General features: G+C 47.4%; 1 protein-coding gene across 2 annotated transcripts in view; it reads left to right on the forward strand.

Annotated features, from left to right (window-relative positions):
- LOC141259389 (cytochrome P450 2J2-like) overlaps positions 1-22,123 on the forward strand; it is a 263,707-nt gene extending 241,584 nt beyond the window's left edge. The window contains exons 10-12 of one of the 2 annotated variants that reach the window (XM_073675295.1): positions 11,538-11,795; positions 21,827-21,900; positions 21,987-22,111. In XM_073675295.1, coding sequence (XP_073531396.1) covers positions 11,538-11,795; positions 21,827-21,900; positions 21,987-22,061 — 407 coding nt within the window. In that variant the 3' untranslated portion in view covers positions 22,062-22,111. Of the gene's footprint in view, positions 1-11,537; positions 11,796-21,826; positions 21,901-21,986 lie in introns of both variants that reach the window. The other variant, XM_073675296.1, reaches the window with a different exon arrangement.
- The last annotated feature ends 2,823 nt before the right edge of the window (positions 22,124-24,946 follow it).

Genomic DNA, 24,946 nt, shown 5'->3' on the forward strand with positions numbered 1-24,946 from the left:
GAGACGGGCCATCCACCGCTGTTCCAGGGCACCTAGTCTTGCATTGTCCAGGTGTGTCAACGGGCTGTTGTCCGTGTACACGGCGAACTTTGCGGAGGCCAGGTAATGCTTGAAGTGTTCCGTCACGGCCCACACCACCGCCAAGAATTCTAGCTTGAAGGAGCTGTAATTCTCCGGGTTCCTCTCGGTGGGCCTCAGCTTCCGGCTGGCGTACGCGATCACCCTTTCTCTGCTCTGTTGGTTTTGGGACAGTACGGCTCCCAGTCCCACATTACTGGCGTCCGTGTGGAGAATAAAAGGCTGACCATAATCAGGGTAGGCTAGGATCTCATCCCCCGTGAGGGCCATCTTCAACTGGCGGAAGGACTCCTGTTCCGGTTTATCCCACTTGAAGGGTGGCTTTTGACTTCTGGACTTAGACTGTCCGATCAGGAGGTCCTGCATAGGAGCTGCCATCTTAGTGAACCCGGGGATGAACCTTCGGTAGTAGCCTACCAACCCGAGAAACTGTCTCACCTCTTTGATGTTCGAGGGGCTTGGCCAGCTCTTGATTGCCGTGACCTTGTCAGGGTCGGGGGCCACTCCTTCCGCGCTTACCAAGTGCCCTAGGTACTGGACCTTCGGTTTCAGCAGGTGACACTTCGATGGTTTCACCTTCAGGCCATAACCTGCCAGGGCTTCGAACACCTCGGCCAGGTGCTTTAGATGGTCCTCGTAGGTCTTCGAATAGACGATCACGTCGTCCAGGTAAAGGAGGACCGTCTCGAAGTTTCGGTGCCCTAGACAGCATTCCATCAGCCGCTGGAAGGTCCCTGGTACGTTGCAGAGCCCAAAAGGCATACAGTTGAATTCGCTCAGTCCCATCGGGGTGGTGAAGGCGGTCTTCTCCTTGTCAGCCTCTGCCACAGGAACCTGCCAGTACCCGCTAGTAAAGGTCCAAAGTAGAAAAGAAGTTAGCAGATTTTAGTGCGGCTAAAGACTCCTCTATTCTAGGCAGCGGATATGCGTCTTTGTGGGTGATACGGTTGATTTGTCTATAGTCCACGCACATTCTCATGGTGCCGTCTTTCTTTTTCACCAGAACCAAGGGGGCTGCCCAGGGGCTACAGCTATCTCTAATGACCCCAGCTTCCTTCATTTCTCTTAGCATGCCCTTTGCATTCTGATAATGTGCAGGGGGTACAGGTCTGTGTCTCTCTTTTATTGGTGGTTGGCTCCCTGTGGGGATGTGGTGTTCTATCCCTTTTACTCTGCCGAAGTCTAGCAGGTGCTTACTAAAGACTCTCTCGTACTCCTGTACCACCCAGTAGACTCCTTGTTTTTGGTGCAGGGGAGTGGAGTCAGCACCCACGTGGAGTTTCTGGCACCAGTCCTCTTTTTGTTTCTGGGAGCCATTACCCTCCGCCTGTGGAGATGGAGGCAAGGGTTCCACGGCCCTGATAGCTTGGTGTTCGACAACAAACAGTTTGGCGAGTGTAGCGTACCTGGGTAAGTGTACATCCCTCTCCCCAATGTTGAGGATGCGGACGGGCACCCTCCCATGACGGACATCAACCACACCCCGGGCTGTCAAAATGGTGGGCCTGCTGTCTGAGTACACGGGTTCTACCATGGCTTGGTAGTCTCTACCTCTCAACCCGATTGCAGTCCGACACCAGATCATCATTTCACTTTTGGGAGGCATGGAAATGGGGAATGGGTCACTCAGTCTTACGCTACCGATCTCACCACCAGACAGTTCTACCTGCTGCCGTCTCATCAGGGCTTTTATCTCTTTGTTGAGGACTCTCTGTTGGCTGGAACTAGCATTCACCGCCACCTGTTGTAAGATTACAATTACCTCTGAAAGACAATTTTCAATTTCAAGTTCCCACAGTTATTTTAGGGTGACTTTCACGACGGTCAATGTCCACAATAATCACTCCCTGTGACGGCAGTTCAACTTTACCAATTTTAATGGTCATCTCCTTGAACCCCATCTGCGGCACGGGTAAGCCATTACTGGCGATGATGCTCAAGTTACTGTCTGGATACCGTGTGATATCAGCATCAGTCCAATACTGCTTAAAAAGTACATAAGGGATAGTGGTTACTTGTGACCCAGTATCCAGCAAGGCGCTCATGGGGATACCGTCCAGCACCACGGGTAAAACCGGGCGCCCCCCAACGTACTTATTACGCCAATTGTAAGGGCCTGGTGATCTTATGCCTGGGGGTTGGCCCTCTGCCCCAGGTTGGACCCGTTTAAATTACAGCACCTGGAAATGTGTCCGGGCTGGTTGCATCGACGGCAAATGGGCTGTCCATCCTCTGCGTAGCGGTCTGTGGGCCTCCCTCGGAATGACGGGATCCTCCTCTGTCGACGCCACGGGACATCCTCCGGACTTGAAGCCAGCTCGATGGGTCTTGCCGGGTCCACTTGCAACGCCTGGACGGTCCTGGTCAACGCCGCAACGCTCCTGGTCAGCTCCTGGACTTGGTGGTGCAGGTCTTTCGACGGGGCTTGGTTCAGGGCCTGTGCATCAGCCCCCACGGGGTCCATAGAGGAGGGCGCCGCCTCCTGGTGGTAGGTGAGAGCAGGGCGCCGGGGGTTTATAGCGCCACTGGTTGCAGATTCACGGAGCACCCTTATGGCCCCGTCCTTAAATTGGGCAAAGGTCAGGTCGGGGTTCTGAAAGAACATGAGGCGCAGTTGGGCCCTGTGGGCGCTAGACAGCAGACCATCTATGAATTGTTCTGTTAGCAGCTTATCCGTTTCCTGCACACTGCCAGGGTCAGTTTGTTGAATAGCCCTCAAGGCTTCCTGCAGATTTAGGGCATAGTCTCTGATGCTGTCCTGTGCCCGCTGCTTACATCCATAGAACCTCATTTTAATCTCAGCGGAGGTACGTGTGTCAAAGGTACCCCGCAGCCGGGCCAGAATACCCTTCACAGTCCTTTTCTCCTCAGTGGGCCATGATTTTACCTCCCTTTGGGCTGTGCCAGTTAACTGCCCTGTTAGTATGCTGACCTTCTGTTCCTCTGTCAGGGGGTAAACCTGGAACAAACTGTACAGCCTTTCCTTAAAGTCAGTTAGGGCATGGGGCTCCCCTGAGTACTTGGGCAGCCAGGCCGCTCCAGGGATGTAGGGCAGGGAAAAGGGCATCACCGCTGTTGCAGCTGCGTTGGTGGTAGTGGGCGCCTCTGTGTCCGACATCTTCCTCCCCCCTAGTTAAGCGTGGCCTACCTTCCGACGATCCTCTTCTGTAGGCCGCGGCTCCGCTGCTGCTGCTCTGGACGAGGACCTTGCGTCGCGTCCTGATGACGTCAGCGTCGCTCTCTCTCCCTTCCAGGACCTTGCGCAGCGTCGGTGCATGGGGCGGAGCTTCGGGTCTCGCGCGCTTTCGGCGTCCACGCCCCTCTTCTTCCCGCGCGGCGTCCTGAAGATGGCGTCCAACGCCGGGAAAACGACTTCGGATGGCGGGAAAACAGCTGAAGATGGCGGGAACCGACTGAAGATGGCGGGAAACGGCTCCGGATGGCGGGAACCTTCACCACGGCAGGTATGACAGTCTTTTGAAGGCACGCAGTACCCGGTGGTTGCGGGCATGAAATCCTGCCGACTACGCCAAAGCTGACCCGCCCCCTGGGCCGTGGGGCACTCGGATCCGGGCAGTGGGGGAACGATGGGAGTAGTAGTGGCAACCCGGTTCCGTGGCTCAGGGTGGTCAGGCCAGTGGTAGTCCGTTATGTGCTGATGTTTATGTCCGACTACGCCACCCATGGATTGCGGCTATTAGGAACCGCCGCTGCATGCAGACCGCTGGGGCTGATGAGGTGTGCAGCTAGGATAGTGTGACTCCCCACGGGAAGAGTGCGGCCCCAGGGCAGTATAATGGATGTTGGGAGTGATGGTAGTGGGAGTCCCAGTGCTGATAGTGCTGGAGGAGCAAGGAGCACACAGACAACAGGTTGCAGTCCAGGGTCTTTACTAGAACAGGTAAATTGACCCACAAACAGTCCCGGCTAGGAGGGGACCTGGATGTCTGAGAGCAACGGGGAAATTGGCCCTGGTCAGGGTGAGGGTGTAGGCCTACCGTGCTTTCTGCGCTCCTTCTGGCTATCTCCTCCTTATAGGGTAACAGCCCACGTTTCCGAGCTTTCCGTGTATTCTCGCCTGTATGACCTGCGACGTGGGTTCCTTTCTGCTCCCAGCCTTGTACGGCTTTGCTGGTCCCTTCTGTTGTGGCAGGGCCTCCAGGCTTTTTAGGCCAAGGAATATACAGTCCCTTGTGGACTGGTTCTCTGCTGGAGGATGTAGAATCCTCCCAGCCTCAGACACCAAAGTCTGGTAAAGTAAGTCTTTTATCTGCCAAGACAGGCTCTCTTCGCCTCTTGTCTCTGGCTTGTGGCTCTCCTCCTGCCACACTTCCTCTTAGGTGCAATACAACTGTCTGTCCCTGCTCTGCTCTGGGACAAGTCTCAGTCCTGAGACAGGCCTTCAAGTTCTCCCTAACCCTGCCCCCAGCACCAGCTTTTATAGGGGCAGCCTGCTCCCCCTACTGGCCTGAGACAGGAGGTACTGCATGCTAATGTTCCCCTGACTAGAGAACCTCCCCCTTGCTCTCAGACACAGCTTTAATTACACTTGTGGCATCCAGGCCAGGGTGACACATTAGCACTTCCCTGCATGATCACCACCAGGAGCTCTGCGCAGCTCCTGTGGTAACAGCCAGGGCTACTGGCGGATTAACCCTCCAGATGCTGTGATCGATAGCAATACTGGGTTGCTTGTGAGGGTTTCTTCTGTTTTGGAACCTTAACCGCTTCCCGACCGCCCACTGTAGATAAACGTCCGCACTGCCTGTGACCCCCAGGGTCCTGCAAGCGCTGCGTTTGCGGTGCAGAGCGATAGCTCTGACAGGGAACATCATCGGGACCTGATTGGATCAGGTCCCAGTGATGTTAACCCTTTGCTGTCTTCTATATGCCGCGATCTATAGTGATCGCGGCATATAGAAGACAGCAGGAGGAGAGGGGGTCGTCCACTTACCTCTCCGACGGCCCCCTTATGCCTTCCAGGACCAGACGTTGCTATGGCAGCTGGAGGTCACATTACCGCCTCCAGATCTGCCATATATGGTGTCCTGCCTGGCTCAGCCTGCAGCTGAAGCCTGGCAGGAGACTCTGACTGTGAAACAGCAAAGATCTCATGTAATGTAATATATGTCTATTACATTACATGAGATCAGTGATCAGAAAAATAAAAATGAATGTCCCATACAGGAACTAAGTAAAAATGTAAAAAAAAAAGTAAAAAAAAGTGTTTTGAAACTGTTAAAAAAAAATTACAAAATAAATAAAATATTAAACCGATAAATCCGTATATTTATGCAAAAATAAAAGTACACATATTTGGTATCGCCGCGTCCAAAACAACCCGAGCTATAAAACTGTCACACTAATTAACTCCTTCTGTGCACACCGTAATAAAAATAAATAAAAAACGGAGCAAAAAACTATGCTTTTTCCTCATATCGCCAAACAAAAAGTGGAAAAAAATGCGATCAAAAAGCAAAATGGAAATAAAAATGGTACCGCTGAAAACGTCATCTTGTTCCGCAAAAAACAAGCCATGATACAGCTCCATCAGCCGAAAAATAAAAAACTTATACATCTCAGAATAAAGCAATGCAAAAAAAATATTTTTTCTATAAAATTGTTTTATTGTGTAAAAGCGCCAAAACATAAAAAAATATACAGTAAGTGTAGTATCGCTGTAAACATACTGACCCGAAGAATAATGCTGCCTTATCACTTTTACCACACGCAGAACGGCATAAAAAAAACCTCAAAAAACAATTCCTGAATTGTTAGTTTTTGTTAATTTTACCTCCCAAAAAACGGAATAGAAAGCGATCAAAAAATGTCACGTACCCAAAAATGGTACCAATAAAAATGTCAACTCGTCCCGCAAAAAACAAGCCATCACATGACTCTGTCGGCCGAAATATGGAAAAATTATAGCTCTCAAAATATGGCGATTCAAAAACTAGATTTTACAAAAAAAAAGCGTCTTTTAGTGTGTGACAGCTGTCAGTCATAAAAACCCAATATAAATCTGGTATCTCTGTAATCGCACCGACCCGAAGAATAAGGTCGTCTAATCACTTATACCGCACGAGGAACGGCGTAAAAAATAAATAAAACCAATTCTTCACCTGCTACTGATTTGTTTATTATGTCTCCCAATGTGCTCACCACACATCTAGATAAGTTCCCTAAGGCAGGGTTCCCCAACTCCAGTCCTCAAGGCCCACCAACAGGTCATGTTTTCAGGATTTCCTTAGTATTGCACAGGTGATGGAATTATTGCCTGTGCAGGTGATGCAATTATCACCTGTGTAATACTAAGGAAATCCTGAAAACATGACCTGTTGGTGGGCCTTGAGGACTGGAGTTGGGGAACCCTGCCCTAAGGGGTCTAGTTTCCAAAATGGTGTCACATGTGGGGGGTTTCCACTGTTTAGGCACATCAGGGGCTCCCCAAATGCGACATGGCGTCCGCTAATTATTCAAACAAATTTTACATTCAAAAAGTCAAATGGCGCTCCTTCCCTTCCGAACCCTGCAGTGTACCCAAATAGTGGTTTTCCCCCACATATGGGGTATCGGCATACTCAGGAGAAATTGCACAGCAAATTTAATGGTGCAATTTCTTCTGTTACCCTTATTATAATGCAAAATTAGGGGATGAAAACATTTTTTGTGGGAAAAATGTGAAAATTTTATTTTTACAGCTCAATATTGTTAACTTCTGTGAAGCACCTGGGGGTTCAAGGTGCTCACCACACATCTATATAAGTTCCCTAAGGGGTCTAGTTTCCAAAATGGTGTCACATGTGGGGGGTTTCCACTGTTTAGGCACATCAGGGGCTCTCCAAACGCAACATGGCGTCTGCTAATTATTCAAACAAATTTTACATTCAAAAAGTCTAATGGCGCTCCTTCCCTTCCGAACCCTGCAGTGCGCCCAAACAGTGGTTTTCCCTCACATATGGGGTATCAGCGCGCTCAAGAGAAATTGAACAAAAAATTTTGGGGTCCATTTTTTCCTGTTACCCCTGCGAAAATAAAAAAAATTGGGTCTAAAGTAACATTTTTGTGAAAAAAGTTAAATGTTCATTTTTTTCTTCCACATTCCAAAAATTCCTGTGAAGCACCTGAAGGGTTAATAAAGTTCTTGAATGTGGTTTTGAGCACCTTGAGGGGTGCAGTTGTTAGAATGGTGTCACTTTTGGGTATTTTCTGTCATAAAGACCCCTCAAAGTGACTTCAAATATGATGTGGTCCCTAAAAAAATGTTTTTTTGTAAATTTTGTTGTAAAAATGAGAAATCGCTGGTCAAATTTTAACCCTTATAGCTCCCTAACAAAAAAAAATTTGGTTCCAAAATTGTGCTGATGTAAAGTAGACATGTGGAAAATGTTATTTATTAACTATTTTGTGTGAAATATCTCTCTGATTTAAGGGCATGAAAATTCAAAGTTTGAAAATTGCAAAATTTTCTAAATTTTCGCCAAATTTCCGATTTTTTCACAAATAAACGCAAGTGATATCGAAGTAATTTTACCACTATCATGAAGTACAATATGTCACGAAAAAACAATCTCAGAATCAACGGGATCCATTGAAGCGTTCCAGAGTAATTACTTCATAAAGTGACAGTGGTCAGAATTGAAAAATTTGGCCCGGTCACGAAGGCAAAAACAGGCTCTGGCGCGAAGTGGTTAAGAGGCTTTTCAATTGTGACCTGGCATCTGTAATCTATTACAGACAATTTTGCACTACAAAAATCAAATATCGCTCCTTTCCTTCCAAGCCCTGCCGTGTGAGCAAACAAAAGTTTCTGACCACATATAGAGTATCCCTGTACTCAGGAGAAATTGCACAACAAATTATGAGGTCCATTTTCTCCTGTTAACTTTGAGAAAATGAAAAATTTGCGGCTAAAACACGTTTTTTTGGGGGGGAAAAAAAATTACTTTTAAATTTTCACGGTCCAATGTTTTAAAATTCAGTGAAGGACCTGTTCAAAATGCTCACCACATCTCTAGATAAATTCCTTGAGGGGTGTATTTTCAAAAATGGGGTCACTTGTGGGGAGCTTCCACTGTTTAGACACCTCAGGAGCTCTGCAAATACGATATGGTGTTCGCTATCTAGTCCAGACAATTTTGCAATACTATGGTACTACAGTATTTATAGTATAAGCGTTCAAATGATCTTAAGTGAAGCTCTCTTAAGAGGACTAAAAAAAAGTTAAGTAAATAGTTTTTAAAAATATATACAGTACAGACCAAAAGTTTGGACACCTTCTCATTTAAAGATTTTTCTGTATTTTCATGACTATGAAAATTGTACATTCACACTGAAGGCATCAAAACTATGAAATAGCACATGTTCAATTATATACTTAACAAAAAAGTGTGAAACAACTGAAAATATGTCTTATATTCTAGGTTCTTCAAAGTAGCCACCTTTTGCTTTGATGACTGCTTTGCACACTCTTTGCATTCCCTTGATGAGCTTCAAGAGGTAGTCACCGGAAATGGTTTTCACTTCACAGGTGTGCCCTGTCAGGTTTAATAAGTGGGATTTCTTGCCTTATAAATGGGGTTGGGACCATCAGTTGTGTTGTGCAGAAGTCTGGTGGATACACAGCTGATAGTCCTACTGAATAGACTGTTAGCTGCTTTTTTCTTGTCATAATACAAATTCTAAGTAAAGAAAAACGAGTGGCCATCATTACTTTAAGAAATGAAGGTCAGTCAGTGTGAAAAATTGGGAAAACTTTGAAAGTGTCCCCAAGTGCAGTTGCAAAAACCATCAAGCACTACAAAGAAACTGGCTCACATGAGGACCGCCCCAGGAAAGGAAGACCAAGAGTCACCTTTGCTTCTGAGGATAAGTTTATCCGAGTCACCAGCCTCAGAAATCTCAGGTTAACAGCAGCTCAGATTAGAGACCAGGTCAATGCCACACAGAGTTCTAGCAGCACACACATCTCTTCAACAACTGTTAAGAGGAGACTTTGTGCAGCAGGCCTTCATGGTAAAATAGCTGCTAGGAAACCACTGCTAAGGACAGGCAACAAGCAGAAGAATGGATGTTAGACCAGTGGAAATATGTGCTTTGGTCTGATGAGTCCAAATTTGAGATCTTTGGTTCCAACCACCGTGTCTTTGTGCGACGCAGAAAAGGTGAACGGATGGACTCTACATGCCTGGTTCCCACCGTGAAGCATGGAGGGGGAGGTGTGATGGTGTGGGGTGCTTTGCTGGTGACACTGTTGGGGATTTATTCAAAATTGAAGGCATACTGAACCAGCATGGCTACCACAGCTTCTTGCAGCGGCATGCTATTCCATCCGGTTTGCGTTTAGTTGGACCATCATTTATTTTTCCACAGGACAATGACCCCAAACACACTTCCAGGCTGTGTAAGGGCTATTTGACCAAGAAGGAGAGTGATGGGGTGCTACGCCAGATGACCTGGCCTCCACAGTCACCAGACCTGAACCCAATCGAGATGGTTTGGGGTGAGCTGGACCGCAGAGTGAAGGCAAAAGGGCAAACAAGTGCTAAGCATCTCTGGGAACTCCTTCAAGATTGTTGGAAGACCATTTCCGGTGACTACCTCTTGAAGCTCATCAAGAGAATGCCAAGAGCGTGCAAAGCAGTCATCAAAGCAAAAGGTGGCTACTTTGAAGAACTTAGAATATAAGACATATTTTCAGTTGTTTCACACTTTTTTGTTAAGTATATAATTCCACATGTGTTAATTAATAGTTTTCATGCCTTCAGTGTGAATGTACACTTTTCATAGTCATGAAAATACAGACAAATCTTTAAAAGAGAAGGTGTGTCCAAACTTTTGGTCTGTACTGTAGATCATTAAAAAAATTCAAATGATCCCCAAATCCCCCACTAAAAATAAAGGAAAAAAAACATTTGGTATTGCTGCATTAAATCCTGACAACAAGATTTTGTAGTGTAAAAACAACATGGCTGTAATGGCGTTGTTATACAGCTTACATTGTTATCTTTGGGAAAGAAATCTGCTTTGTTGTTCTTCTTTAATCACCATTTGAAGTTTTCTGCTAATTAGATTTAGGCGCACAGGTCCCGGACTGTGTACTAGATCTTCTCCTCCCTGTCTGTGATTCCCCGGTCCCTCTGCCAACCACTGGTCTCTGAATGATAGGTCACTACTGAGATTCAAAACAGAGGAGGCAGGTTATTCACAAACCAAAGACAGACGGAGGAGCCTGTGGAGATGCTTTTCTTCAGCAGTGACAGGGAAGCTGGTCAAAGTTGATGGGAAGATGGATGGAGCTAAATACAGGGAAATCCTGGAGGAAAACCTGTTAGAGGCTGCAAAAGACTTGAGACTGGGACGTAGGTTCACCTTCAAGCAGGACAACAACCCTAAACATACTGCCAGAACTACAATGGAATGGTTTAGATCAAAGCATAATCATGTGTGTGAGTGGTCCAGTCATAGTCCAGACCTAAATCCCATTGAGAATCTGTGGCAAGATTTTAAAATTGCTGTTCACAAACACTCTACATCCAATCACACAGAGCTACGGCTGATTTGCAAAGAAGAATGGGCAAAAATGTCTGCCTCTATATGTTGTGGTAGATCGGCTCACTTGGTTGCACATAGAGGTAGACACAGGAGCAATGTCTCTTTTAAATCTTCTGCTGGGTTTATTAAGAATGCTGCATAAACCACAGCAATGTTAGCAAAAACAAACACTGCCTTCCTGGCCTAAAAGGAAAAACAAAACATAATGTATGGCACAGTCCTTGATGCTACGGGTAACCGCCCGCTTCAGGAACAAACCACCCAAGGTTTGTCTTTCCTTCACATGACAAAACAACTCAGAGCTTTCACCTCCATGCCCTCCCCACACACATATGCTCTGAAAGGCTGGGATTTTATCCTCTGGTCTCCTCCATTTCTACAGGTGTTTAATCATCCTAGCACTAAATATGGCCAATTAACCCCTTATTCCTTCATGCACTGGAACCCTTTTCCTATGTTTAATTACTGGAGATAACAATCTCAGTGCTACACCTCTTCCCTCCAGTACTTTACCAGTGACTTTGTCACAATGTGTAAAGCTGGTAGAGACATACCCCACAAGACTTGCAGTGAAAGGTGTTCGTAGAAAGTATTGACTCTTGGGGGCTGAATACAAATGCACATCACAATTTTCAGATTTATCATTTAAAAATAATAAGAAATCCATGGGTCATTTCTTTACACTTCACAAATACTTGCTACTTTGTCTTGGTATATCACGTAAAATCTTAATAAAATACATTTAAAGTTTGTGGTATAATATGAAAAAATGTGGAAAGGTTCACTGTATGCATAAACTAAAGACAACATGCAATAAATGCATTACCATTGTGACATATATAATGTACAGACATTGCTTGAATGGTATAATAATTAATACAAAAAATGTCACTTTCTCTTTGTAGGTCCTGGAGCAGTGAAGAACCTGGCTGCAGAAAATATCACTACCACTTCTTTCACTCTAAACTGGCAGTCTCCAGAGGGAAATGTTAGCGGTTATCTCATCCAGATCAGTGGAAACGTAAATGTTACAGGAAATACAACATATACAACATATACACCTGGAAGTTTGTCTCCTGGAAAAGCTTACAAAGTTGTGGTTTCAGCTGTGGTTGGTGATTCTACAATACAGGGAGAAGGCTCACAAATAGTGGTACAAACAAGTAAGTATTTTGACAACTCTTCAATGTATTGTTAATTAAAGAGGTGTTCAGTTGAGACTTCCAGAAATCTCCAAAACAGGGTTCTGCAGTGTCCTATCTGATTGGAGCTGTGTACAGCATGCACACTGCAACTCCACTCATTGTCTATAGGACTGTCTGAAATTGACAAGCACTGTTCTCCGTTATCTCTGGCAGTCCCATAGACAATGAATGCTAAACCGACACTTTTTTAGATGGGACACTGCAGAACCCTATTCTCTGGATTGGTGAGGGTCCCAGTAGTGGAATCCATGGTGATCGTAATATTACCTATTGCATGGTTCTGTGGATAGGGGAAAACTTATTCATACTGGAGAACCCCTTTAACCACTTTCTGACGTGGAGCATAATAGTACGCCCTACGTCAGATCCCCGTTTGATGCGAGCTCCGGCATTGAGACCGCACCTTTCCAGGCACATGTCAGCTGATCTATACAGCTGACATGTGCCCGCAACAGCTGCGGGTGGAATCGCGATCCACCCGCGACTGTTAACCAGCTAAATGCCGCTGTCAATCTCTGACAGCGGCATTTAGCTCGCGCTTCTGGGAAGCGCGTTATTGGCCCCGCCCATTGGCGAACCCCGTCACATGATCGCGGGTCATCGATGGATTGGCGTGACAACCCGGGATCTGCAGGAGACCCCTGTGGTTGTCACTGCCAGATTGCTATGAGCGCCGCCAAGCGGTCGGCGCTCGTAGCAAGTGAAAAAATCTGCTACACACAGATCTGATGTGTGTAGTACAGAAAATCAGACAAGTGCTGCTTCTAGTCTCTTATGGAGACTATTGAAGCATGCAAAAAGTAAAAAAAAAAAGCTTTTAAAAATATAAAAAAATATAAAAGTTTAAATCATCCCCGTTTCGCCCCATTCAAAATAAAACAATAAAAAAACCACACATATACATATTTGGTATTGCCGGGTTCAGAATCGTCTGATCTATCAATATAAAAAAATAATTAATCCGATCGATAAACGGCGTAATGAGAAAGAAATTAAAAATGCCACAATTACGTTCTTTTGGTCGCTGCAACATTGCAATAAAATGCAATAATGGGCGATAAAAACATTGTATGTACATCAAAATGGTATCAATAAAAACGTCTGCTCTGCGAGCAAAGCATAAGCCCTCATCCGGCCCCAGATCCCGAAAAATGGAGACGCTACGGGTCTCGGAAAATGGTGCCATTTTTTTTTTTTTTAGCAGACTTTGGATTTTTTTTTCACAACTTAAATAAAAAAGAACCTATACATGTTTGGTATATATGAACTCGAAATGACCTGAACAATCATAATGGCAGGTCAGTTTTAGCATTCAGTGAACGTGGTAAAAAAAAAAAAATACCCAAAAAACAACTGTGGAATTGCACTTTATTTGCAATTCACCGCACTTGGAATTTTCCCCCATTTTCCAGTACACAATATGGTAAAATTAGTGATGTCGTTCAAAAGTACAACTAGTTCCGCAAAAAATAAGCCCTCACACGGCCATATTGACTTAAATATAAAAAAGTTATGGCTCTGAGAAGAAGGGGAGCAAAAAGGAAAACACAAAAATGGAAAATACTCTGGTCATGAAGGGGTTAAGCAATTTGCAACCCCAAGCCATTGACTTCCCAGCACCTGCACAATAGAAACCTGCTGCGCAGTGCACAGACAGACAGGGCCAGGAGGAAACAAAGCGTGCTCTATGAGGTGCAGGGGAGGGGGGAATATGATAAATAAGCACATAGATGGGGATTTCGGGGATTACTAATCAGATAGATGGGGATTTCTTGGCCTGTGCAAAACAGAGTTGATAAAAACACATTTCTCTGCAATCAGACCTCTACTATGGGCCATACTGGTGTGTATAGATTCTTTTCTATAACCTGTATGCCCATAGTAGAGGTCTGATATCTCCCAGGGGGTGACAGATTCCCTTTAAAAACCCATGTGGAGAAAAGTACAACATAAATCACATATGTATAGGTATTCCTCAAGGAAAATGGTGTAAGATCTCTACCTAGTGGCCAAACGCATATATACATATCAGTACAAGGAGAAAAAGCAATTCATCTTTATCCAGTGTGAAATCACACCAAAAATAGGGGTAGTTATATTTTATAATAAGAGCCAGTTTTTAATAAACAGAATCCACAGATAAATATAATAGTGGATACAGAAACAGTAAAATATATCCGTAAAAAATATAGATCTGATAGAAGCCTCTCCATCACTAACCCCTGGGCTTGATGCCAGCTGACATTACAAAGCTGATATCAACCCCAAAAACTATTACCCCAATTGTGACCGCACCAGGACAATCGGGAAGAGTCGAGTCTAAGCAGCAGATTTTCTGACTTAACAAAACATAAGTCATGGCAACACACAGCATGAGAAAAGGAGGTTGCAGAGTGATGCTGCCGTTCTAGCTCTGGCCCTACAGAACGTCCTGCTGGCCAGCCTCACACACCACAGCAAGACCTTGTGCCCTAGATGAGAGAAATAGAAGGGAAAGGTGAAGGCAAGAGGCTCACTGTGACTTTGGGCTGCACAGTCCACCAGGAATTTGCCCATTAGGGCATATGACATCAGCCTTCTAATACATCCAAGAGGATGGGGGCATAAGTCTGGGCAAATGAACTCCCCTGATGACTAAAGGGAAACGCGTCGGGAGCCCGCCTATTTTATATTACCAGTAATAGAGGATCAGATAAGTAAATTATATGTTGATGGTGCCTCTTTATATTTAAATATATGGTGGAATGATTCATTTGTGGTTATGTGTTGAGTCTAACCACAACAAATATTGATGGCCTCAAACATCTATTTCTGTTTGGCTGATTTATAATGTACTAAGTTAGCTGGTTGGTTCTGTAGCGTCGGCGTCCCTGCCCTCTGCTAGGCAGGGACGCTGTTCCCCCTCACCTCTCTGCTCCGTGCCCGGCGGCTTCCTCCCGCTCTGCTTGCAGCGCCCGCTCTCCCCCGGTCACTGTGCTTAGGGCGCGCGCGCGCTCCCCCTCTCTTAAAGGGGCCGCGCGCGTCGCCCTAAGGAGTCCCCGGCCAATGGCCGGAGGATCCCTCCATATATAAGGCACCTCCTCCAAAATGGAGGTGCCCGAGCAATGTTGTTGCACTGTTCACTACTCTGCTTCAGCCCTCAGGTCCCGTTGCCTGTTACCTGCCTGTTACCTGCCAGTTGCCTGCCAGTTTCCTGCCAGTTTGCTGCCTGATTCCTGCCTGTCATCCGCTTTCCTGCTTGCTAGCCTGAGGTCTGACGGTCTGCCTTCCGACACCTGTCAGTCTGTCTATGGACCAGCTTGCCTGCTCACCTGGGAGCGCTCACCTGCTACCTGTCTGCTAGTCTACCTGGAGGCTCCGCCGTCACATGCTGTGACCACCTGCCAGTCCAGAGACTCTTGCCTGCTCACCTGGGAGCGCTCATCTGCTACCTGCCTGTTAGCCTACCTGGAGGCTCCGCCGTCACGTGCTGTGACCACCTGCCAGTCCAGAGACTCTTGCCCGCTCACCTGGGAGCGCTCATCTGCTACCTGCCTGTTAGCCTACCTGGAGGCTCCGCCGTCACGTGCCGTGACCACCTGCCAGTCCAGAGACTCTTGCCCGCTCACCTGGGAGCGCTCATCTGCTACCTGCCTGTTAGCCTACCTGGAGGCTCCACCGTCACATGCTGTGACCACCTGCTTATCCTGAGACTCTCGCCTGCTCACCTGGGAGCACTCATCTGCCATCTGCCTGCTAGCCTACCTGGAGGCTCAGCCGTCACAGGTCGTACCTGCCCGTTTACCCAGAGACTGTCCCGGTCACTTGCTGTGACCTCCTGCCCGTTTACCCAGAGACTGTCCCGGTCACTTGCTGTGACCTCCTGCCCGTTTACCCAGAGACTGCCCCGGTCACTTGCCGTGACCTCCTGCCCGTTTACCCAGAGACTGTCCCGGTCACTTGCCGTGACCTCCTGCCCGTTTACCCAGAGACTGTCCCTGTCACCTGCTGTGACTGCCTGTCTGTCTTCCCTGGTCGCCACCCGCTTCCTTACAAGGACCACCCCCTTGTATAAGTTGCTCAGAGGTTCCGCCTCCCAGACCCGTTACAGTTTGCTCGGGCCATGGAACCCGGTGGCACCCAAGCTCCCTCGCTCTTGGACCTTTGTCATGAACTGTCCCGACAGAGGTCTCAACAGGAGTCCATCCTGGGTCACCTGCGGAATGTCAATACTCGCCTGGACACTTTGACTGCCCCACCAGCAACCACCGCTAGTGTCATGACTCGCAGCCCGGCTGCTCCGCTGCCCACCAATACCATAGTATCCTGCTCTGGAATCCGGCTTTCTGCACCTCCTCGCTTCGGAGGCGACTCCGCTCTAGCTCGGGGCTTCATTAACCAGTGCACCCTGCACTTTGAACACCAGTCCCACCAGTTTAATTCCGAACGGGCCAAAGTAGCCTTCATCATGTCCCATCTCACGGGAGAGGCACAGGCTTGGCTAAATCCTCTATGGGAGAGAGGAGACCCTCTGGTGTCCGACCTGCCAGCCTTTCTCACGGCTTTCCGGAAGGTCTTCGACGAACCCGGACGGAAGACCTCATCTGCCTCATCTCTGCTACGCCTCCGTCAAGGGAGTCTCACCGTGGGCCAATATGCCATACGGTTCCGTACCCTTGCTTCGGAGCTGGCCTGGGATAACGACGCCCTGGTGTCCGTCTTCTGGGAGGGTCTGTCCGGCCGTATTAAAGATGAACTCGCCGGTCGGGACATTCCTACCACTCTCGACGACTTGATTACACTTGCCACCCGGATTGACATCTGGTTCCAGGAGCGCGCTAGGGAGGTCACCCGTGAGAGGAGGATTCCACGTCTAGTCCCTACCTTCCAGAGACCCGTCACTCCCTATGTTACTCCCCAGGCACACTCACCTGAGCCTATGCAGGTCGACCAGACCAAGATGGTCAAGACCCGTCAAGACTTACGTCGTGCCGAGGGGAGCTGTTTCTACTGTGGCAGTAAGGAGCACCGGATCCGTTCCTGCCCTGAGAGGTCGGGAAACGCCTGTGTCTAGGATCGCTCAGAGAGGTCGCCCTAGACAAAAGTAAACCCTCTCCATCCCTGATGCTGTCTGTTTCTATCCTCTGCGGAGAGAACCGCTATTTTGAACTGGCTCAACTTGACTCTGGAGCTGCTGGAAATCTCATCTCTCAATCCCTGGTAGAAAAATACCACATTCCCACCAAACCTCTGGCCGTACCTTTATCTGTCGCCGCCGTGGATGGGGGTCTCTTACCACATCCCATCCAACTCATCACCGAATCTCTGACTCTACAGGTGGGAATGCTGCATTCTGAGAGCATCTCCTTTCATGTTCTGCCTGGACTCTCTCACGCACTATTGCTTGGCCTGCCTTGGCTCCAGAAACATGCACCGGTGCTTGACTGGCAGACCGGAGAGGTCCTTCGCTGGGGACAGGACTGCCATAAGACTTGTCTAGTTCCCGTTCGTCCTGCCCGTCCTTCTCCTACCCCAGCCAATCTGCCCGGTCTTCCGGTTCCCTATTGGTCTTATGCGGATGTCTTCAATAAAAAAGAGGCAGAGACTTTACCTCCTCATAGACCATACGACTGCCCAATCGACCTGATGCCCGGCTCTACTCCTCCCCGTGGGCGAATCTACCCTTTGTCCGCTGCTGAAACCCGGTCCATGTCTGAATATATTGAGGAGAACCTGGCCCGGGGATTTATCCGGAAATCTACCTCCCCGGCGGGAGCAGGCTTCTTCTTTGTCAAAAAGAAGGACGGCTCACTCCGTCCATGTATAGACTATAGAGGCCTAAACCAGATTACTGTGAAGAATAAATACCCCCTTCCGCTTATTCCTGAATTATTTGACCGTCTGAGGGGGGCTAGAATCTTCACCAAACTGGATCTCCGTGGGGCGTATAACCTGGTCCGTATCCGTCAGGGGGATGAGTGGAAGACGGCATTCAATACCCGGGACGGCCACTATGAGTACCTTGTGATGCCCTTCGGTCTCTGTAACGCTCCTGCCGTCTTTCAAGAGTTGGTCAATGACATCTTCCGTGATCTTCTCTACTCCTGCGTGGTGGTGTACCTGGACGATATCTTGGTCTTCTCTCCGGATCTTCCTACTCACCGGAGGGACGTTCGTCAGGTCCTGCTCAGGCTCAGGCAGAACCACCTCTACGCTAAATATGAGAGGTGCATCTTTGAGCAGACCTCTCTTCCATTTTTGGGCTACATAATCTCTCAGACAGGTCTACAAATGGATCCTGAGAAACTGTCTGCCATCCCGAAGTGGGCCCGACCAAAGGGGTTGAAGGCTATTCAGCGGTTCCTGGGCTTCGCCAACTATTACCGCCTGTTCATACCGCACTTCTCTTCCCGGACCGCCCCTATCTCTGCTCTCATCCGTAAAGGTACGAACCCCAGAGAATGGCCGCCCGAAGCAGAGGAGGCATTTCTTTCCTTAAAACAGGCCTTCCTCTCCGCCTCGGTGCTGCATCGTCCGGACGGCAACAAACAATTCTTCCTAGAAGTTGACGCCTCCTCCTCCGGAGCTGGGGCGGTACTTACCCAAAAATCTTTTTCCGGAAGAAAGGCAACCTGCGGCTTTTTCTCCAAACTTTTCTCCTCTTCTGAGCGCAATTATTCTATAGGAGACCGAGAATTGTTGGCCATTAAGATGGCACTGGAGGAGTGGCGTTACCTGCTCGAGGGGGCTCTCCACCCGGTAATAATTTACACTGACCACAAGAACTTGGCATATCTCCAGAGCGCCCAGAGACTTAACCCGCGCCAAGCCCGGTCATCTTTGTTTTTTGCCCGCTTTGATTTCATTCTTCATTTTCGTCCGGCTGACAAAAACATCAAAGCTGACGCCCTGTCCCGATCCTTTCTGGTGTCTGATCTTGAGGAGGAGCCTAAACACATCATCGATCCCGCCAGGGTAATGCAGGTAGCCCCCGTGGGCCTAAATCGTCTCCCTCCCGGTAAGACGTTCGTAACGGAGTCCGATCGGGAGAAGATTCTACACTGGGGTCACTCGTCTAAGCTAGCTGGGCACGCCGGTCAGAAAAAGACCCTCCAGCTTATTACCCGGCACTACTGGTGGCCTACCCTGCACAAGGATGTAATTGACTTTGTTTCTGCCTGTGTGTCCTGCACCCGCAACAAAGTTCCGAGACACCCGCCTGCCGGCCGCCTCCTTCCTCTGCCTGTGCCTGCTGCCCCGTGGCAACATATAGCTATGGACTTCATAACAGATCTCCCCGTCTCAGCCGGTTGTACGGTCATTTGGGTGGTCGCTGACCGCTTTTCCAAAATGGCTCATTTTATTCCCCTGCCAGGCCTTCCGTCTGCTCCCGAGCTAGCTAAAGACTTTATCCGCCACATCTTCCGTCTCCATGGTCTGCCTCTCCACATCGTGTCGGATCGTGGGGTTCAGTTCACCTCACGCTTCTGGAGAGCCACATGTAAACTGCTCGACGTCACCCTGGACTTCTCCTCCGCTTACCACCCACAGTCCAATGGTCAAGTGGAGCGGATCAATCAGAATTTGACCAGTTACCTCCGGCACTTCGTTAATGCCCACCATTCAGACTGGGTGGATCTCCTACCATGGGCCGAGTTCTCTTACAACAATCACGAGAGCGAATCTTCTTCTAAGTCCCCGTTTTTTGTAGTCTTCGGTCAGCATCCTCGGATCCCTTTTCCTGTCTCCACCTCTGTGGACAACCCGGCCGCGGAATCTCTCGTTAGCAAATTTTCCTCCATTTGGGAGAGTACCCGATCCGCACTCCTTCAGTCGTCCGAGCGGATGAAGAGACACGCCGACAAAAAACGCCTGGATTCCCCACAGTTTCGTTCTGGAGATAAAGTCTGGCTCTCATCCAAATATGTCCGGCTCAAGATTCCTTCCTACAAGTTAGGGCCTCGGTTCATCGGCCCACTGGAGGTTATCAAACAGATCAACCCGGTGGCCTATAAATTGAAACTCCCGGCCAACTTGCGGATCCCTAACTCCTTCCATGTATCTCTTCTCAAACCCGTGGTACTTAACTCCTTTTCCAAGTCTACAGGTACGCCTCCTGCTCCGGTTTCTGCTGAGGACGAGTTTGAGGTAGAGAACATTCTGGCCACCAAAAGGGTAAGAGGAAAGACCTTTTTTCTAGTGGATTGGAAGGGGTTTGGTCCTGAGGAGAGAACATGGGAGCCCCGGGAGAACATCCATGCCCCTCTCATCCTTGCTAAATTTCTGTCTGGCCTAAAAAAGGGGGGGCCTAAAGGGGGGGGTACTGTAGCGTCGGCGTCCCTGCCTCCTGCTAGGCAGGGACGCTGTTCCCCTCACCTCTCTGCTCCGTGCCCGGCGGCTTCCTCCCGCTCTGCTTGCAGCGCCCGCTCTCCCCCGGTCACTGTGCTTAGGGCGCGCACGCTCCCCCTCTCTTAAAGGGGCCGCGCGCGTCGCCCTAAGGAGTCCCCGGCCAATGGCCGGAGGATCCCTCCATATATAAGGCACCTCCTCCAAAATGGAGGTGCCCGAGCAATGTTGTTGCACTGTTCACTACTCTGCTTCAGCCCTCAGGTCCCGTTGCCTGTTACCTGCCTGTTACCTGCCAGTTGCCTGCCAGTTTGCTGCCTGATTCCTGCCTGTCATCCGCTTTCCTGCTTGCTAGCCTGAGGTCCGACGGTCTGCCTTCCGACACCTGTCAGTCTGTCTATGGACCAGCTTGCCCGCTCACCTGGGAGCGCTCACCTGCTACCTGTCTGCTAGTCTACCTGGAGGCTCCGCCGTCACGTGCTGTGACCACCTGCCAGTCCAGAGACTCTTGCCTGCTCACCTGGGAGCGCTCATCTGCTACCTGCCTGTTAGCCTACCTGGAGGCTCCGCCGTCACGTGCTGTGACCACCTGCCAGTCCAGAGACTCTTGCCCGCTCACCTGGGAGCGCTCATCTGCTACCTGCCTGTTAGCCTACCTGGAGGCTCCGCCGTCACGTGCCGTGACCACCTGCCAGTCCAGAGACTCTTGCCCGCTCACCTGGGAGCGCTCATCTGCTACCTGCCTGTTAGCCTACCTGGAGGCTCCACCGTCACATGCTGTGACCACCTGCTTATCCTGAGACTCTCGCCTGCTCACCTGAGAGCACTCATCTGCCATCTGCCTGCTAGCCTACCTGGAGGCTCAGCCATCACAAGTCGTACCTGCCCGTTTACCCAGAGACTGTCCCGGTCACTTGCTGTGACCTCCTGCCCGTTTACCCAGAGACTGTCCCGGTCACTTGCTGTGACCTCCTGCCCGTTTACCCAGAGACTGCCCTGGTCACTTGCCGTGACCTCCTGCCCGTTTACCCAGAGACTGTCCCGGTCACTTGCTGTGACCTCCTGCCCGTTTACCCAGAGACTGTCCCGGTCACTTGCCGTGACCTCCTGCCCGTTTACCCAGAGACTGTCCCGGTCACCTGCTGTGACTGCCTGTCTGTCTTCCCTGGTCGCCACCCGCTTCCTTACAAGGACCACCCCCTTGTATAAGTTGCTCAGAGGTTCCGCCTCCCAGACCCGTTACAGGTTCCATATGGCCATACCTAGAAAATAGACCTTGCATATTGATTTGTGTTTTGCTTGTGTTCTACTATTTGGTTGGAATCATGCTAATTCTGGTGTGATCTGGTGGTGGAGTTTATCTATGTTAAGACTAACGTTTCACCTTCATGAGACAGGCACATCCATAATATAGGATCACACCTATATAGGGTTTTTTTGTTTGCCCCACAAGTTTGGGTACAATTTGCCCTGTTTGGTATTTAATTATACCATTTTAGTACTACATGGTATATTTTATACATGTGGTGTACTTTACACTTTTGGGTTCGATTTTAAGTAATTTGAATAAAGTTTATTAGTTTTATCCCTCTGCTATGTATTACCAAATTGGTTGGGCACCACATTAGCTTTTCTATCAATAATTTTATTACTTTATTTTGCAGATGCCAACAGCCTGTTTATAACACTTAAATATTCATCAAGTGATGATAATTCTGAAGTTGTAGTCATAAATGAGGTAAGAAATAGAATTAGTACAGTTTATTATTAATACAGATGCTATATGAATGAACACTAATATAAATCTTCTGTGATTTGTTCTAGCTGAATCGTATTATTAACCAAAAGTTCTCCGGCCGGAATGTGACTGTTGCTTTGAAGCAAATCAAAAAAGTTTAGTTCTGTAAAATATTGGACACAGTTTTTAACCACTTTGACTGAAGAAATAAAAAACATTCTCTTAAAAATGCAAGGAAAAGAGTAAAGTCTCAATGAAATTTTACACCAATGTTTTATAAGACTGGTGGCCTTTCCATGAGGGACTGAAGAATGAACCTTTGGATCTGATGTCTTGTACTGAATCATTCTTGGTTAAAGTAATCTTTTCCTTGAATGCCTTTAAATAGAACCTGTCACTTAAAGGGATAGATGCCTTTCTCACAACAAATGGCACTGTGGGTTTTAAACAGACAATGTATTACTGGTAAGGATTGATGGATCTAGGTCTTTTTTCAACCTATGTAATTATGTAAAAAGTGGTCGGCCACATTCATGAAGGTTGCATTTTTGGGCATTTTACAGGAAGTTCGTCTCCCCTCAGCATTCAACTTTCAACTTTGATGTTGTCTGTGGTTAGTAATTAGCTGGAAGGAGATCAGAAAAAGTCAGAAAACAAAGTTACAAAGTCTGTCAGAATGCCCTCATTTACCGATTCTCCGCTAACTCTGTCTGCACAAACAGCAGAGAATGTAATACAAAAGCTATAGAAAGCAATTGGTGCAAAATATGTAATTAAATCGAATTGCAAAAGTGAGTTTTAGCCAAAAATGCATGCATTTAAGTAAAAAAATGTCCCTAAAGAGTGAAATTTCCCCTTTTAAATAAACTTATGTTGTATTTTAGAAAATACTAAACTTTATAATTTTATAAAATTACTAAATTAAAGAGGTCTGAAGTATTTTGTTTCTGTCTATGCAAATATATCATATGCTTATCTTTTATGTTCAAGTACTTTTTCTCTGCTGTAGGTTCCTTCAATCACAAGAAACATTAGGGTCCGAAAAAATTGTGTTAAGCAGAGATGAGTGGATCGATCCACGGATGATCGCGTTCAAACACTTTGAGATTCGCATCAGAGAGCGGGTTAATGTTTTTTTGCATGGCCGCACGGTTTTCCCCATAATGCCATGCAGCTATAACATCAAGTAGATTATCATACATTGGACAGTGGTGGTTAGTACCTGGACTATCACTATGAGCCGTTCTGGTATCTGACCTCGGACCTCCTGATTACCCTTTCTCACAGCTTGCCAGTGAGTAATGACCCAGCGTCACACTGTCCTCATATTCCAGTAAAACATTCTGTCACAATTGCACTGTTCATGGAAACCTTGAAGCGGTTACTAAAATTTCCATGGATAGGCTTAGGGAAAGCCACTCAGCTAACCATAACCCAGGGGTTGCCCTGGCCTTTACTCTTTCACCCATGCACTGGGATCTGTACTTACACAGGGAGCCCTGCTCTGGGGCCACAAAGTCAACGCAGCAAGCTGGCGGCAAGAAGGGTTGTCACTTGGATTCGATACCAAGAGACCACTCCAGGGAAAAAATCAGAAAGCAAGCTGGTGGTCAAAATAAAAGCTGGGGTCAGAAAATGGGATAAATTAGGAGGCACAACAGGAGCAAGGACTAGGGCTATAGACCATAGCCTCTCCAATGAACAAGGTACTGGACCACCTTACTATCTGGGAATCAAGAATTTTGCACAATACCATAGTTCAACACAAGAACAAAGGAAACTAATGTTTCGTGCTTTCTTATTATTATTTTTTTTACATTCTTCTGTCTATTGTGATATGTATTGATCCCATTCCTGGGCTTGCTTCCCAAATATCGGCCAAACAGTCATACTAACTAGGGTGTGTCGGCTGTAGACCAGGCTCCTTGGCAGTTTTTCCTCTACCCCTTCTTCTGTTACCCATATATCTACCTCTGTGTCTTAAGCTTACCCACCTCCATATCAATGGGTCCATGACCTGAGCTGCCAAATATACAACATGCTGACATCTAGTGCAGATATATTAACCCTCTAACGATTGTTCAAAGCATGCATACATCTCACAAGATATACATTTGCCCTTTGATTCACTCTTATTTCTCTCCTTTGTACAGCAGCAATTGTCCTGTTTTTTAGGAACAACATCCTGCAGTAGAGATGCTAATCCTGGAATTGCATCCATAATATCAGCCTAACAGCTAGGATATGCCAGCTCACGACAAGGCTCCCTGGCACTTTTTCTTCTACCTCTTCTTTTTTTTTTACCCAGCTACCAAGTGTGTATTTTATGAGATGTATGCCTTGGACAACCATTTTAGGGTGAATACATCAGCAAAAGAAACTAGCATGTTGTATATTTGCAGACCCAGGTTATAGATTGTATGAATTGAATATAGTACAGTGGCTTGTAAAAGTTTGGGCACCTGTGGGAGCAATGGGCCCACCAGAGTTGATGTGCAAGGCCGAATTAGAGGTGTTGTAATGAAAGAGCTCGGAGAATCAATACAGTACACGCATACATGTATTGTCAAACATAAGATTCTACTTTAATTAAATGCGGGTGGGGTTTATATACACTCCTGGTAGAAAGGGGCTTATACCAACAAGCAAGCAACTGTTTTGTGGGATTCACAGATAGTTGTGTCTAAGTGTCTGGTTCGATCAAGAATCTCAGGGACTTGGAATGTGTAGGGGGAGGTTTCTCTGTAAAAGTGCTGTGTGTTAGATTTAGAGCATAACATGAGGACTGACAAGACAAAATGGATCCTGATTTCCCACAACACCCCTGGTCAAAATGACTGTTAAGCAAGTTGAAGATGAAATTATCTCTAAAAGGCCTAAAGTTAAAGATGACACATTTCCTTTGCATTTTAGGCAAAAAAAAATATACTGTAATTTCTTATATTTTAAAAATTACAAGAAAGAAAATGGGCTGATGCAAAAGTTTGGACACCCTTGGAGATTTGTGTGCTCAGATGACTGACCAAGGTTTCAGACCTTAATCAGC

Source organism: Phyllobates terribilis, unplaced genomic scaffold (genome assembly GCF_046119375.1).
Source record: "Phyllobates terribilis strain yellow unplaced genomic scaffold, ASM4611937v1 Scaffold_3__8_contigs__length_932513732, whole genome shotgun sequence".
NCBI lineage: Eukaryota > Metazoa > Chordata > Amphibia > Anura > Dendrobatidae > Phyllobates > Phyllobates terribilis.